The sequence below is a fragment of the Diabrotica undecimpunctata genome, chromosome 2, assembly GCF_040954645.1.
Source record: "Diabrotica undecimpunctata isolate CICGRU chromosome 2, icDiaUnde3, whole genome shotgun sequence".
NCBI lineage: Eukaryota > Metazoa > Arthropoda > Insecta > Coleoptera > Chrysomelidae > Diabrotica > Diabrotica undecimpunctata.
In genome coordinates this window covers 157234985-157253260 of record NC_092804.1, presented here as the reverse complement: position 1 = coordinate 157253260, position 18276 = coordinate 157234985, and the positions used below count along the sequence as shown (strand labels likewise).

At 33.3% G+C, this 18276-nt stretch overlaps 1 protein-coding gene across 1 annotated transcript in view; it reads right to left on the bottom strand.

The window, feature by feature from the left end:
- Window positions 1-18037, bottom strand: part of LOC140435127 (terminal nucleotidyltransferase 5C) — a 331588-nt gene extending 313551 nt beyond the window's left edge. Inside the window, exon 1 of the mRNA XM_072523845.1 lies at window positions 17689-18037. Within this exon, the coding sequence (XP_072379946.1) occupies window positions 17689-17847 (159 nt within the window). The 5' untranslated portion in view covers window positions 17848-18037. The remainder of the gene's footprint in view (window positions 1-17688) is intronic.
- Between the last annotated feature and the right edge of the window lie 239 nt (window positions 18038-18276).

The following is an 18276-nucleotide window of genomic DNA, read 5'->3' as shown; positions in this document are numbered from 1 at the left end:
CAAGTTCCATTTTTGGAACATACAAAACCTAGAGGTTACTCGGTATATTCAATATGAGGTTAAGCATTTGAACGATACAGATATACTGTATAGGCATATAATACTACTTAAACTTACCCCGATCGCAATATTTCACAACAGAAAATAGATATAATCGAACAAGAAGTTAAACATCTGCACCTTCCTCGGAATTTTGATAAGAGTCACAAAACAAAAGCCACTTATACGAAACCAGTGAGTAAATTCAGTACGCACATGTTGCTTTGACACTACCGAACACAAATAGTTTATCAGATTTAAGACCAACAGTGACATCTTGTAACCAGCATCGAAACTAACAATTTTCCAGATTTGGAACATGGGTGAGAATGAGTTAAGAGTTTTTTATGGTGTTATATTTATTATTATTTAGATCAGATTGAAATATATTTTATTTAGGTTCTGTGTATATGTTTTGTCACTGATTGTGAGCTCATTTTCATATTTTGTGAGCGCAGTTTGTGAGCGTTGTTCTTGTCATATTTGTGAGAACGAATTCTGGATTGAAGCAGTTGACTGGTTTGCCCGATATAGACACCATCACAGTTAATACATGGTATCTCGTAAACAACATGTGATTTTTTGAGTTTTGGAGTTTTTAGTTTAGTGAAATATTTATTTAAAAGGTTGTTGCCTTTGAGAGCCACTGTTATGTTATGTTTGGCTAAAAGATTTGTTAATTGTTTGGATAAACCTTTTATATATGGAAAAGTTGTATAATTATAAGTTGTATAAGTAGTTTTGATACTGTTGGGTTTATTGTTATTTGTGTTGTTGTAAAATTTATTATTAAGTCTTGATTTGAAAATAGTTTCGATTAGATGTTCGGAATATGCATTATTTAGAAGGGCATTTTTTGTTTTTTTTATTGCAGTTGGTCTGTATGCTGAATCTGTTAGTTTTATAGATTTATCAGCAAGACTTATAATTACAGACTTCTTATGGAAGAATGGATGTGGTTCACAAAAGAAATATGGTCCTCACAATATCTCAACTACAAATTTCATCGTTCATTGAATGATGAAGTTTCCAGGAACCGGAAGTTTCCAGTTGAATCCTCTCAAGATATATTAATCAAGCAATTCTTTGTTTGACTCTTTGAATCAAACAAACAACTGTTTGTTAATTATACTAATTGTTAATTTTGTTAGTTTTTGAAAAATTATTATTGATTTACAGCGTGTTATTGAAAAACGTGGGAAGTATCTCTTTTTTAATTTAAGATGTAAGAATATAAAAGCACTGCATGAAAAACTTTTTGTTCTCTTACCCTAACATAAAACTAGTTCTGACTTGTCTATGGTCGGAAACGATGATGCAATAAGGATAAAGGAAACAACGCAGCTTGTGAAAAAAGTAGGGCACTATTGATTCCCCATCTCCTTTTATGCGAATAGAAACAACATTGATTCACATTGTATAGAAGGTTATCTGGTAAATAGGTATAGGTATACCTGTTGAGATAAGCGAAGGGGATTTCTATTTAACTGCAAGATGTGCCGGGATTTTAGAGATGAGAACATACTGTTATTTAGAGGTGGTAGTATATTTAGTTATAGATATTAGTCTTATAACTTAACTCTTTATTTCACGTGAGATGTCTGTCAGTAGATACAGGACATTATATTAGATACAGGACAAATTATTAAAAACATGCTAAAATAAAATTTTCAAACTTCAACAAAAGTTAAAATGGAGCCAGCCGAAGTGACCGACAAAGACACCTTCAAGACAAGGACATTAATGGATTATTTACAGAATTATTTTAGCAACAAAAGGAAACAAGACTGTCAGTAAAGAACATTTTAGATTAAATCGATTGGTTCTTCTTTCGTTTACTTGATGTGCTTGGTTGGTTTTATTATAGTTGCGATCCAGATGATTTTAAATCCGTTTTCCGTCTCTTACGATCTTCCCCACCTCGTTTTTCCTACTATATATCTTAATGTTTTGTTTTATTTGTGATACCTCTCTATTTAGCACTGTCAATGCGGAAAGCCACTTGCCACTGTATCATTCATTGCCACTGACCCTAAATTCTAAGAAAATAAGAAAATGACTTGAAATCAAATTACATTTGTTGCAAGTACTAATACCTTATTATGTTACCCTATATATATTTATATTTAACTGTGTACTGTTGTACAACAGTCAAGCTTCAGCCATTTTTGTTGTAAGTATACCACTTAGAGTAGTGTTGTGTAAAACTTCTTCCTGTTGCTTGCGATTTCTTATGAAAAAATTAAGGTATAAGTACTTTTTTCTTTTTCTAATTCACTTTTGTAAATTATTGTTTTATAAACTTATTTACACATGATGTTCTCTTAAGTACTCTAAAATACATGGGTTTGCTGTTTAAATTCATTCAAGGGTCCATATTTCTAAAGAAATGAACCTGACAGTGACTGGTTGCGAAATATTTTATGAATACAGTCATTGCCACAAGTCGCCATTATTGGTTTGGGTTATTTTTAATTTATTACAATGTGTATATTTACTATTTAAAATTACGGTGTTGTCAATACTTTTTTATTGAAAAACTTTACTTTTACCAGTTTCTAAAGTGGCAATCACAGGTTACATTAATATATTTGGTATTACAAGAATTTTATTCATTCCAGAAATGGCACCTAAAAGGAATTATTCGAAAAAGCAATTAGCCAAAGCTCTAGAGGACGTGAAAAAGGGAATCCCAGCAGCTACTACAGCAAAAAATCATGGAGTTCTTCGTAGTATTTTAAGGCATAATAGGGATGGAAATCGCCGTTAGTTTGTTCTATAGGTCCTTCTACAATTTTAACCAAAGAAGAGGAATCGGTCTTAGTGAAATGGATTTTACATCTATCAGAAAAATATTTTCCTGTTTTAAAAGTTAAGCTTTTGGATAGAGTTCAAAAAATAATGAATTCTACAGAAAGGGAGAAATCATTTTTATTCATAGCCATCCCAGTGATAAATGGTTTACTTGTTTTTGAGAAGACATCCAGAAAAATCCCAACGAGTGTCACAGAATTTAACTACCAGTCGGGAAAATATAAGTGAATTCAATTTAAAACAGTGGTTCAGTTAATTTAAGGAATACTTAAAGTCAACAGATTTGTTTATAATATAATAAAAGAACCCAATCGTGTTTTCAATGCCGATGAGACAGCATCCTATTTCTCACCATATTGGGGAAAAGTTTTGGCTAAGAAAGGTATTAAAAATATTCATTGCTCTGCTGGAGATGACAAGGAAAATATAACAGTATTGGTAACAGTTAATGCGGCTGAAAAAATCCCCCTCCAATGATTTTGTTGGCATTTGAAAGAATTTCATCAGCTGTATAACAAAGTATTCCAAAAGAATGGACTCTGGGAAATTCAGATAATGGATGAATGTATTCTAGTTTTTATGAATACATCACCAATATGTTTAATCCGCGGCTCATTAGAGAGAATATTAAAAAACTATTCTATTTTTTGTTGATGGGCATGTTTCTCATCTAACGTTGCATTTGTCTAACTTTTGTAAAGAAAAAGGAATAGAACTGGTAGCTTTGTATCGCAACTCAACCAATTTGCTACAACCTATGAATATATCAGTGTTTAGGCCTTTAAAATTAGCATATAAAAATGAAGTCCAAAAGTGGAAAATGGACAACGATGGCAATAAACTTCAGAAATATCATTTTTGGCATGTTTTTGAAAAGGCACTAAATCATATAAATGAGGAAATTATTCAGAACGGATTTAAATCTTCAGGATTATGCCCATTTAGTGTTGAAAATGTTTAGTTCGAAAAAATTAGTGTAAAAAACGTCAGTGCCAGTTCCACGACTTCTGACACATCTGAGTCTGTTAATAGTAGATGTAAACAATCTCTACAAGCACTTTGAAGTGCTTGTAGAGAAGAAGTTGTGAAGAACAACAGAGCAGGATGGGGTCAGCTTGATGAAAATGACACCTTATGTACGTGCGGACAACGACAGGATATGGACCACCTACTCCAGTGCAACCAATATCCGTTTCAATGCACGATGGGCGATCTGTGGAAGGCCAACACCAAGGCAATAAACTGTACCCGATTCTGGGCACAACACTTGAAAATGATCACGCTTGGACACGAAAAAGTTAAGTTAGTCCGCATTATAATCAATAAATGTATAAATGTGCCATGTACGCGCACAGCGCTCATGTGCGTCTTACAAAATTACGGATTATGGTTGGATTATGGTCAAGACAGTTATTCTGTAACACACAACATATTCTTATTTGATTGCAATTAAATATTATTTTCGCACATGTTCTTCTTCTTCGCGTGTCATATCAGAATTATCCAACGTTGGCGATCACCATTGCGAAGGCTTCTCGATCTTCTGCAATATGGAATTATTTTCCCGCATTTGATATCCGAGTCCATTCACGAATGTTCCTCAACCAAAAACCCGTTTCCTTCCTACATCTCTACGGTCCTCTATTTTGCATTTAAGGATCAGTTGTAATATTTTATATCGACTTTTCCTTACTGTATGTCCCAGATAAGACATTTTTCGATGTTTATCTGTCTTTAGCAGTTCTCTATCTTTGTTGACGCTCCTTAGTACTTCTTCATTAGTTTTCATTGCTGTCCAAGGTATCTTCAACATTCGTCTATGAACCCACATTTCCAATGCTTTAATTTTGTTCATAATCGATACTTTTAGCGTCGACACTTCTGCACTATACAAAAGTACGAATCAAACATAAAACTTAACCATTCTTTGTCTTAGTTCTAAACTGAGATGATTATTGCTTATTCTTTATATTATATAAAGAAATTACTTCATTTTCATAAAAGTAGTTTTAGTCATTGCTATTCTACGTTTTATTTCTATGTCTGGATCTAGTTAGTCCGTTATCACAGTTCCCAAATATGTCATTTTGTGAACTTTCTCAACTTGGACTCCGTTTAATTGAAGTTTGGCATCGGGATGTGGGTCACGACAAAACACTAAAAATTTGGTTGTGTTTGAGTTTACTTGAATGCCCATTTCCTTTCCTACCTCGTGAATACGATCAAGCAGAATTTGGAGACCTTCAATATTATCTGACAGAATTACTGTATCGTCTGCATATCTAATCACATTAAGTAGTTCCCCGTTGATTTTAATTCCATATGGTTGTCTCTCAAGTGCCTTTTTAAATAACTGGTCCGAGTAAACATTAAATAATGTTGGCGACAAAATGCAACCTTTTCTGACTCCTCGTTATATGGAGATTTTGATCGGTGTAGTTATCTCCAATTTTTACGATAGCAGTTTGATTCCAGTACAAATTTTTAATGACAAGAATATCCTTGTCATCTATTCCGACATTTTTTAGTATTTGCATTAATTTTACATGCTGTACTTTGTCGAATGCCTTTTCGAAGTCCACGAAACGTGCAAATACATCTTTTCTTTGGTCACGGCATTTTTGTAATAGGATGTTAAGCGCAAAAAGTGCCTCCCTGGTTCCCATAGCTTTTCTAAAACCAAATTGGGTATCTTCGAGATCTTCTTCGCATTTGCGTCTAATTCTGTTGTGAAGTATTCTTAGGAAAATTTTAAGAGTGTGGCTCATTAGGCTAATTAATCGATATTCTGAGCATTTTCTCGCATTGTGTTTTTTAGGTATTGCGACAAAGATGGATTTGAGCCAATTTGTGGGAATCACTCCGGTGTTATATATTGAATTAAAAATCACATGTTATTATTAAAAAATGTAGTACCGTTCACATCAAGAGTGTTAATCGCTACAATTTACCCGCATACCCGAGTACCGGTCGTACGGATATAGACTTTTTTTTTAACAGAAAAATGGTTACATTTTTGGTAACAACTGTTACCCTAAATGGTAACAGTTGAAACATGATGATTCTTATAAAGCTACTACTTATCTTAAGATATCTTACAAATTTTATGTCTGATCACCAGTGAATTCCTGTTTCACTTGATGACGTTTAGTGTTATCTTGTTTTTAACAGAATAGGAAACCTAAAATATGACACGTGGTTACTATTGTGGTTTATAGGTATTATGCTTGTTTATTTGTGTTATAAATATCAGTAATCCAACGAAAACAAGTTACGTATTTTAATATTTAGCGGAAGCTCACCATTGTGATTTAGAGATTTTATTATACGTTTTAAAACATTACTTTTTACTCAGTGTTCGACAGGATCTGTAGAATCATTCCAAATTATATTCAAATTGATATTTAAATAATGTGGATACTAGAAAATTATTGCGATCCAAAATGTATGAATGAGTTACATCATCGTCCATTTTTAAAGATTTTTTTGATATCAATTCAAAGATTAACATAACATGAATACTGCATTATTATGTCTAGTAATTCAGTTGAAGAATCTTTTGTCTCCTGTTACTCAATTTGACTTTCAAATTAGCGTACTCTGCTTTAAGAGATTATTATTATACGTCGCAAAAAAGGCTTATCACGCAAACATCATGCTAGAGCTCTTAAAAACTACATTTATGACTTAAAATAGTTTAACTTTCGCGATATATGAACGAATTACCCGTTGTCACTGAACTAGTTCAAGTAATCAAGTAATGAGGTTATTGTTCAGACTTAACTGATTCAACGTATTTACGTCTTCAAAATTGTAACAGAACTGGAAATGCAACGGACCACCCTGCTAAATATAATAAATAAATTATCAACTGATTCACGTGTTTCACAACTGTAATAGAACTGCAAATTTAACGGACCACCCTGCTAAACATAATAAACAAATTATCAAATCCACAGTTGCTACCTGCAATCGCCATTCAGTGCAATAAAATTAATGCCACAAAAATGTAACTCAATATCACCTTATTTATAGTACGAAAACATAGTATTACAGAAATGTAACAGCACTTACATTTCTGTGACACTAAAAAATTACTAAGAAATGTAGTTACGAAAACTCCTTACTGGGGTTTTAGGTGTTCGGAGAGATACAGTTTTGTGTCACGTAATAGAAGTCACTAAAGTAAGTTCAATGGTGTAAATATCTCAAAACGGGAAAAAATGTAGTTACATTTTTGTGTCACTAAGCCGACGAGTTGGAAGTATAATTTCTTTCATATAGTGACAATAAATTTATCAAGCAGTAATTTGTTCAGTGTCATTAGTAACTAGGAGAAATTAAAAAATAACAATATCATAACGCAGAAGAAATAATAATAATAACTTGATCATGACGCATCTTGCAAAATTAACATTTCAATGATAACTGTTTGTAACCACAACATATTAAAAACGAATAAAAAACCTGTGACGGTGTCATTATAATACAATATTATTTATATTTGTATATATAAAAGATTGTTCCAAAACATTCTTTTTAATGATTTAACTGGTAACAATAAGAGACATAATAACAATAGGTCGAAGGTCCGAAATCGTGAATTCCGGCAATGCTAAAGGTATTAAAACATCTTTAAAAAAGTAAATGGCTGTTATATAAAAGTCGTTTTTGATTGCTTTTGTCGTTAGAAGCAAGTTATGAACATAATTTTTGGACCTGATTTATTTAAAGATAAAAATGCGTTAAAAAGTTTTGTTTGATTTAAAAAAAGAGGCATTATGCTGATATAGTAGGAAAAACCAAAGCTAGAAGGATATGAATGACTGTAAAGTTAGCATATCCATTTTATAAGGACGAATTCAGATCAACACTATAATTTATTGTTAATTTTTAACGAAACGAAAAAAATATTGCTGTAGCCGTTTTCCAGAAACAATTGTTATGCTAACTTAACGGTAAAGCTAGCCATAGCTATATCTCGGCAATGAAAAGGGCTACAGGGCTCATCTTGCCGGCATAATTTATTGCTGTTGATTGGTACATTGACCAACCCCCAACACCTACCTTATCATTCCCTAGTGCAAAAGTCACCCACGGGAACATCGGAATATCGGCCAAAAATGCTGAAACTAGTAAGTGCACAAGCTTATCAATTAGTCTTTAATATGAAATCCACAAGAAACTACCGGCCTTTTAACCTTGGTTAAAATTTTGTTTAAACAATTTTTTCAAACAAATTTCAAAAATTCTTCTCCCGGTTTCAAAAGTTTTTTGGACCATTCTGAACGAAAAAGTTCCTTAGTAACTTTTCTCAAAGTTGATCGTTGTCAAGTTATAATTTGAACCGTGTGAAATTTTGAAAAACACGAAATCGGCAATTTTTATAGCTCTGATACTCAGTAAAAAATCAATACTTCTGAAGTTAGAAAGTACTTCAGGTAAAGTTTAAAGATGTATGTACAAGATCCTGATGTGTTTTTCAAAATTATTTTATTGCAAAACCTTTGTTTTAATTGTTAATATTGCGCGTTCGGTACGTACCGCTACCACCACTATATGTTGTGTCACTGGCATAGCCAGGTTGTAGTTTCGAAGGAGGTTCAAGAAAATAAAAGACTAAAATAACCTTTATATTATTTATAAGAAAAATATTAAACATGTAAAAACTAGATACAGAAAAAAAGCTCCTAGAAGAAATTGCGGGAGTAATTTTTTGAGCAGTGGGATAAAATAACATTTTGTTATAGGTACGTATTACAGAACTAATTTTCTGTTTTTCTTGTCTACAAACCCACAGCATGCTACGCACTGGCCGTTAGTTTTACCATAAATTTAGCATAACCATTGTTTCTCGGAAACGGTTGTAGTATCAACCGATACGAGTGTCGAGTTTTGTACACATCAGAACATACTTGCTGTGTTTCAGCATTTAAATACATTCGTATCTTCTTTACGGGTACTTTTTTGGAGGAATTACATTAACATCGGTAGTAGCGCTTGCACTTTGTACAAAATCAGTATTGTTATCGTTCGCAATATTCTTAACCACATTGTCCCATTACTAACGAACTGCTTCTCAACTAAAATCATTATCTTACTAAAACGGCATCCTGTTGGTTGCTGACCGCAGGAATCTAAAATACAATAATGAGTCCTACAATATATGTTTCCCCGACTATTCAGACGACCCAATTTCACTTTAGCTGTAATATTCTCATATTAAAAAGAGAGAACATACCAACAAAGACAACAAATATTGTCTAGCCGCCGAGGGAAACGAGCGTCTTCCTACCCTGGACCATCAAAACTACTGCGAACCTTAAAGTCAGAGATAAAGTGAATTTGAGCAGACAGTAATGCTGTCTGTTTTTCAATTGTCATTGTTGTTCTCGGTGGTCTTCAAGTCAAGCTGGTCAAGTTCGAAATTTTTCCCATCGACGCAGAAGGGAGACAGAAAAAATATTATGAAAGAAAGAGTTAGAACACCCTAGGAATCAGCTACGTTATTTTGGTACGCAGCTTACAGGTCGAGTTTAATTCTCGTACTAATAATTTCCGGTAATTTGGCTGCGCATCTAGTGCGCGTGCCGATTTTAAGATTTTCAAAATCACTACTAGTTTGACAAAGTGTGCTAGGTTCATTCTTGGTATGAGTGCAGATCTCACTTTGGATCCTAATGGTATACACTTAAAAATTTAATTATTTAGTAAGATACACAATGTTGAAATATTGGCGCTCGTAATGAGTCAAAATTTCGTTGACAAAGGCGGCGCTATCGGGCGATATAGTCCTGTTTAAAACAATGAACAATTGATAATAAACGCCGTTGTGCTAAAAGCGCATAGTAAGCTGTTGAGATATTTAAACTTTACGATAATTATAAAGACAGACCCTCTTTGTAACAGGTTGCCAATTAATTGAAAGAAATACACATTGATATTGATTCATTCTCCGACCGCCGTTCAGACTAGACCCTCAAAATCACATTTTTACACATTTCGCACTTTTAAAGATAAATTGTATCTATTTCCTTGTGCATTTAAGTACTTAATATAAATTGTAAAACGCCGTCTACACTCTCGATCGAAGTTCTTCGGAAGAAGTGTCGAAATGAAGTTAATCGAGGCGAGGTGACTCTCTATATACTCGTGAAATCGAGTAATGCAGTGTGACACTTCGTTTTCGAATTTCGGGTCCTTTGACTCGGACGCGAAAAACAGACACAGAACGGAAGTAGAACGAGGTAAAGCGAAGTCGTATGACGTACCTGTCTACACTCTCGTACTCGCTGAACTTCGATCAACTTCGCGAGTAGTATACTGGTCGCTTAACATAGTGTAGTAGTGAAATCAAAATAAAGAATTATTATTGTGCATTTTACCTCTGTTGCTTATTAATTTTGGTAGCAGTTTTCCTAATCGAAGAAAAAATATTTCAACCCATCGTATGTGTGTGAGATTAGAACAAGAATCCGCACACACAATATGCTTTCAGATAATATATAAATAACAGACTTCAATCTTATTGCCTTAAATGAAATTTTTATTGTGAAATAACAAAACCCCATTGCACTGTTTCGTTTTATACGAAAATGTTTTTATATTTACCAAAAAAAAATTTGTTTCTGTCGTGGTCCAAAATGTATCGTAGAAGAAAACAGCTGATGTTGACAGACCCGTACAAATAAGGATTTGCGGAGTTCGGACAGTACAAAAAAACGTTTAATAACAATACAATTTCATTCCAGTCGGCTTTTTCAATCTGGCGGTCCGGAGTATGTGGGTAAGCGGCATAAAAATTGACGAGATGGATTGTTCGTTCGAGAAAAGGTGGGCGGGTATTTTATGGAAATTAATGAATTTACAGGCGACAATATGCGTTGTTTTGGAGAATCGGGTGGAAAATTAATGGTTATTGTCAAACACAAATAGAGGATTCATGGATTAGCATATACGGGTTTTTCTTGAACATTAAATTTTAGATAAGTGTTAGTAAAGGCAACTGAACTACGTAGAGGTGTAAAAATAAATTAAAAAATAGTAAGTATGTATTTACAGGAGATACATAGTTGCAGAAACAGTACAATAATTTACGAAAAGTAGTAGGGAAAAAAAGAACAGTTTTTATGACAGAATTTTACAACAGTCTTTATATGTATAAGACAATGTTTAAAGCAGCAAAAATATGAATATCGATACCTTATTATCTCAGTTTTATCACGCTATATGTATGCCATATACATCGCAGATGTACCAACCACCCCGCAAAGCATGTTCAATCTGCTGATAGAAGTCTCCATCCAAATTTAGCAAAAAAATGCCTACAAGATACTCTAAATCAGTTGGAAGATTGGTACATTCAACGGAAAATCACAGTAAACGCTGAAATGTCGGGCAATCATGTTCCAAAAAAGATGGAAGTCCTGACCACCAAGTGAGGATGTTCAACGCACAGATAAAATGACCCAAACAAGCAAAATATTGAGGAGTCCTAATGGAAAAAAGAATGACATACACACCACATGTCAACAGCGCTATCACTAAAATTAGCAAGACATTAAGAAGCAAAATAAGATCTTTTATTAGAATAAATGGAAAGTTAAACCTAAAAATGAAGTATTTACTTATATACCAGCCATAACATTTCGATCCGTAAAACGGATCCGTAAAGAACAATCACAAACTATTCATCACAAAGTCATCAACCCTAAGAGTAAAGACTAAAACTTATAGAAAGATAGTCACATAGTTAGTTAATAAAATAGGATAGATAAAAAACGTACAAATACAAAAACATATACACGAGGCATGTGAAGTGCTATACAACTGGGAATGCATGCCTTACCTCTAGGTTAAATACTACTACTTCACACCATTTAATCAATTTCTTTTTGAGTTTTAGGTCATCCAAAAGAGGACAACAATTGTTATCTCCAGCAAGGTACCATAGATGATGCAACCGCGATTACTGAGCATTGAGACTGTGTACCATTAGGTACGGGCTTGGTGGCCAGACCTTCCGAGTGGTCGGCTGGCGAAGTAAGCAAACACCGTTTACTAAATAGGCAGTCAGGTACACACAAAAGTGACCAAGCTCATTGGTCATCAAGGTCACGAAACCCGCATCACTGCAGAAAGGGGTCTCAGATGCTCCATTTCCCAGGGATGCAAGATAAAAACAAGTAAAGTCTCCCCAACATTATGTCTGCGATTGGGGTGGGGTTGGAGATAGCTAGAGGGTAAGGGAGGTACCGTCTCTACGAGGCGTGGCCTCTTTGATCTTCGGACATAAGAACATTCCCTACTCCGGGAATCTCATGTCCCCCGGGAGCTGGTATTTACTTTGTTGTGTATGTGTACCTATAAAGGTACTTACTTTACATCTTTACAGCTTTAATCTAATTGGAAAGGTGTATATAAAAATGAAAGGAAATTTAGTGAGAATTGAATTCAGTAAACTAACTGTAGGAAAGAAAGACTGGAAATGGAACAGGATCGAAGGAAAACTAGAAAAAAACAAAAAACTAAGAGTAAATGATAGATTGAAATATGAATAGAAACGGACATGGTAATGGATTAGGAAAAAAGTGCAATAAATAATAATGGACAGGAAAGAGAAGTGAAAAAAACAAGAAGAAAAAGCAAGGAGAAGAGGAAACAAATTTGTAAGTTGAGAACCTGGAATATTAAAAGTATACAAGGCAAAGAAATAGAACTGGAGATGGAGTTTGAAAAAACAGAGCTAGATATACTGACAATAACTGAAACTAAGAAAAAAGATCATGTATTTATTTATAGTAGGATAAAAAAAAACAAGAGAGTAGCGGCAGGGGTGGGATGCATAGTGCTCAGAACAAATTACAAGAATTTAAAAACAATAATAATTGTATATGGCCCAAACTATGACGAATCGGCTTATAATAAGGAAAAATTCTGGAAAGAATTAGCATTGGTCACGGAACAAGAACACGGGAATAAATAATTAGTAGGTGATTTTAATAGCAGAATAGGCGCAAATAACCAGGAATATAAAGAGGTATTAGGAAAATATGGAAACAGCACGAAACAATAATGGCATAAGAATGCTAGACTTCTCTATGATGTACAAGTTAGTAATTAATAATACGTTGTTTAAACACTATTTCGTCTATTAATGTTTTATGGTGCGATGGTACAGTGGCATAAGGAAGACATTAAGCGGCGCTTAGACCATGGGAAGCAGCGCAATCATATCCAGGTAGGGACCATCTGAGTTAGTTCGACGAATCGTTTCCTAAGCTGAACGTACCTCAGGTAAAACACCGCAATCGTCCCATACCCGAAAAAATATCATAAAAAATTTACTTCGATGGTATGGATTAAGAACCAAATCACTACTCTAGAGTAGCAGTATGTAAAATGAAGGTCACTGTTTTAAAGAAAAAGATGATGTTATTAGTATTACTTGATTCTTGTATATTAAGTACGACTAGTCTTTCTGTTTTTATCTATAGTTAAATATTTTGAGTTGTTTCGTTTGTATCAAAATCCAATTCAATTATGAGTAATCGTTTATTTCTGGAAACTACAGGCCATTCTTTCCAAACGAAGCGGAAATCCGCAGCCAAAAAAATATATCATTCCAATACACTGTGTTAAAAAAACCAGCTAGACTTATACAAGCCTAATTCGGAATTGCGGTAGGTGTGCTATCGTAACCACATGTAGATGCTGCTAACCGATAACTACCTGTCATAAACACAATCTGTATTCCGATTTTATGATTCCATTTTATTATTTTTGTGTTTATACAAGTATTTAGAGCATTTATAATGATTTCTTCGATGTTACTAAAATTGAAAATAAAATATTTATTTATGAGCGGTAGTTATTAAAACATGCTAGAGATTATAAATGTTAAAAGTAACACAATATTTAGTAGAAAAACAAAACGTTTATAATATATTTTTACTAACAGTAGATAAGATAGAAGACAGAGAAATGTCCTATATTTCCATTAAACATAAGAGTGAGGGTGAGAATGACTGGTTTTGTTAACAGAAATAAATACATCTAAAATTCTGTAATTTTCTTCTGTCTCTTCTCTATTCTGAACATCTATCTCTTCGTGAGGATGCAACAGTTGTTTGGTCTCCAAACAACTAGTTGAACTATAGAGATTTCTAGTTAGAGATTTCAAGATAAGTTTTTAGATTATACATGTTAGCAAATTGTTGAACGAGCTAAACTCTGCCTGTGCTTGTGATGGGTGTAGCTTGACAGTCGCTACCAAGCCCAGAAAAAAGAGGAGTGTTCGGAGGTAAGTCCAGCAACATACCTGCTACAGTACGTACATATGAAGACGACTTTAATAGTAAGGAAAAGGACTGCGGGATAGAATCTCTAATTAAGTTGTGGATACTAGAACATTAAATCGTGCAAAAAGAAGACCAACAGGTATTGATAAAAATTACAGAAAATTGAAATATGGACATTCTCGGAAACTAGGAAGAAAGGAAAAGCAACATAAAGATAAGTACAAATATTTCGTATTCATCTACAGAAAAAAGAATAATCTAGATATTGCCAACTGGATCTTTTACTGAATCAGAAATTTTAAAACAATGTGACAGAATCCTGAAGACGACAATGAATCTGAAGAACGGTAAATTTCATGTAGGTAATCTCAGTTTACGATTTTGGCGTTTAAGAAAACAGAAAGTGAACCGGTGGATTTTTATAATAGTCTTAAGATGTAATAGGAGTATTATCGATTCTTGGGGAATAGGAGGTGCAACAGTTGGTAAAAACATTATAGACAGTATTAAAAAGATAATGAATAAAAATAACGCAGTAACTTGGAACGGTGAACAGCTTATTGAATTACGCACTCATAATATTTTGAAAATAACAACACAATTACTACAAACTTCTACATATCAATCTACGTTCCAGTATACACAATAATTTTACGATAATTTGTAACAAGTCTTAAAGTTAATGAAGAAATATCACACTACAATAATAATGGGCGACTTTAATGCCAAAATTGGCCAAGGAAGAGTGGATGAAGATATGGGTTAGTATGGTCTAGGAAATAGAGACGAACGTGGTGATCGGTTAATACCATTCTGCAAGAAGAAAGAATTTGTAATAGTTAATACACTTTTTAAATTACCAAAAAGAAGATTATACATTCATTAGAAAAAGATCTCGTAATTCTATACTTTCTGCCAAAACTTACCGTGGAGCAGATATAGGTTCAGACCATAACCCCAGAGTACTTCAATATTGGAATACTTTGAGCACATCATGGGACGTGAAAAATACGAACTATTAAGGAATTTAATGCAGAGCAATATCAAAGGCAGAAGAACCCTGGGAAGACGTAAAATTTCGTGGTTACACAATCTCATAATCAGGTGTCTGAACCAACAAAATTATAATTGCCAGAATGATTTCCAATCTCCGATGGAAGCAGAACTTAAAGAAGATACACAATGTCAACAATCAACAATATCCTATATTTCAACAAAAAGATAAATAATACCTACACAGAGCTTCGACATAAATGCCGTAATATCTTCCGATCTAAAGTCAGATCACAAAATGATGCTAGGCAAATGATTAAACCATCCAAATACTCTGAAAAGTAAAAGTAAATAAATATAGGGTATCTAGAGAAGAAAACATCTTAGAAGAAAGATTTAATTGCAACAATAAAACAACTGATACCAACCAACAGTAAAACTATTCAATATACTTATAATAAATTCTTAAGATATATAATACATACCAAAAATGGAGCAAGCACGACTTGGGTCACAACATAAAGAACCAAGGAAAAGGTTGAAAGGTCTTTATATAATAGAAAATCCATTAGTGGATATAAAAATCCAAACAAAACGGAAGAACAGTGATGGATCGCCTATCTACAAGAACTCTACGATGGTAAGGGTATTATGCCAAAAGAAGCAGAAGGAGAAGGTGATGAAGTTAGCAAAGAAATCCCAAAAGAGGACATCAAAAATAGCATATTTAAAGTAGAAAAACTGGATGTACCAATACAGAAGGTAAAACAATAATTACAAGCATTAAGGTACTTTTTCAGAAAATTTTAAACAGTAAGTAAGTGGTTTAGAATATGTAAAATTTTAAATTATAACTTATTCCCAATAAAAATAGTAATTGCTTTAAGATGCCAGAAGAAAATAGCTTCAGAACAATAAGTACAATCGGAGTAGCCTAAGACTACAATTACAATACATAAACAAGTAAATAGAAGAAATTATTTTAACTACTGTACAATCAACTCAACACAACTCTTAAGCTGCTAACAAACATATTCGCCACTAAAGATACATAAAAATTAAATAAATTGTAAATAGCAAGGCTTTCGACAAAATAGGTCAACAGTAGATACTAAATTCATAGCTAGATTGCTGAAAAAGCATTGGAATGTGTCAAATCTGTCTATATGCTCTTTACAGATATGGCTAGAGCATTCGCTTGAGTTTTAAAATTGCCAAAAGAAAAAAATCAGTTCCGAAAAAAACAAACACCAAAACTAGAATTAAAATTGAGTGTAAACTAACACTGACAGCAGATACCAACTCGGGAATCCGACTTGGAAAAGTACTCTTCAATTTAGTAACGGAGAAAATCGTAGAAGAAACTAAAGTTCATGAGCCTGACAGAAAACAGATAAATATCCTTTGTCACGCACAAAGATAAATGTCTTAAGATCAGAAAGGTGAAGGCCCAAAGGCTTAATATAAGGAGAAGAAAAAGAAACAAAGCACATGTTAAACATATATTTTACACAAGTAAAACATAATTATGTTTAATAAAATTCGGTCAACATAGAAATTCAAATTAAAAGTTAAATTGTCATCTAAAAGTATATATAGATACATCAAAATTTTTGCTTTTAAAATTTATTCACCTTTTCTTTTTTTGATAGCTTGGAGCTCTGACAAATCTAAAAACTCTGAAATTTATTTATAAGCTGTTTTTCATAGTTATAGTATTGATTTATTTTTATTTCTATTATATTATTTCAAACATATTTGTGTAAATGTATCGTTTATTTTTAAAATATTTGCCTCGAATAATAGTAAGAACTAATAACAAAAAATGAAATATTGTTCTTAATTACTTATAAAAATTGTAGATAAAAAATGACACATGAACTGTGTTTAGTAACGGTTTTCAAAATAAAGGAAGGGAAATGTTTTCAAATATTTAAAGGGCATGATTAGCAGCAGCTAACAATATACATGATTCGAAAATATAAACCAATCGAATATGGAACAGACGATGGTTGATCAAATTCAATTAATGTATCTACAGACATAACATATTCAAATTAAAAGTAATAGGAAGCAAATATTCGTATTGTAAAACAAAATCTAAGTATACTTTAAAGTAGATAATAGAAGAAAATCTAAACGAAAAAATGGAAATATATATCAGAAATATAAAAATCATAGTACCTACCTATAAAATAAAGTGTCAAATATTTATGCAAATTTAAAATTAAAAACATCCGATATTAGTGTCAATAATAATAGGAACGAAATAGCTTTATGTATTTTTAAACATATGTTCTGATTATGATCATTATATTCAATACATCACAGACTGACATAATTGGAGTCGTTAACAGTAATTGCAAAAATCGCTACATCATTGGAAGCGCAATATGGAAGCCTCAATTCCTAACCGAATATTTCGTCCTTGGCAGATTTTTTCTCACCCTACTTTCCCACACACCCCAATTTCAAAACAAATCCGTTGCGCAAGACTATTAGAGAAATCACCCCATGGGTTCGTAATAAACTTTTTACCAACCTGTAGAACATGCGAATCGGTGTCATTCTCGATATCAGAAACCTGCACTCCATCGACATCGGCGTAAGATGGGCCACTATAATCAGAAACAACACTAGATCCACAGCTATTGCCGGAATCGTCCATATTTATGTCAGCATGCTTGTATTCCGTACCCATAATCACACTAATCAATGGGAATAAGCACTGGTCGATCGGATGGCCGTAACGCACTTCACTCGATTTTTTTACACCTTTTCGAATTTGAATTTTTTTTCGGACAGTTTGTTTTCTGTTATGAATGCGATTGACGGCTTTGAGAAAAGTGATTTGCCCTACCTCACTTCACAACTGTTCACGCCGCACTACTGGTCGAATTTGAGGTAGAATGTGTTCGGCATGGACGGGAGAGTAGAGGCAACAGCTACACCGTCTCGCAAATTGAAATAGGCGCCTGCGTTTTATGCGGTAGACGTATTGTGTGGATTAAATATTACACAGTTGTCAATTGATACAACTTTTACCTCGGCCTGTGTGCCTGTATCAATGGGCAGTTTGAATTTAGATAAAAATTATGAAATAAGAATTATTTATATAGAATTTTTTTCT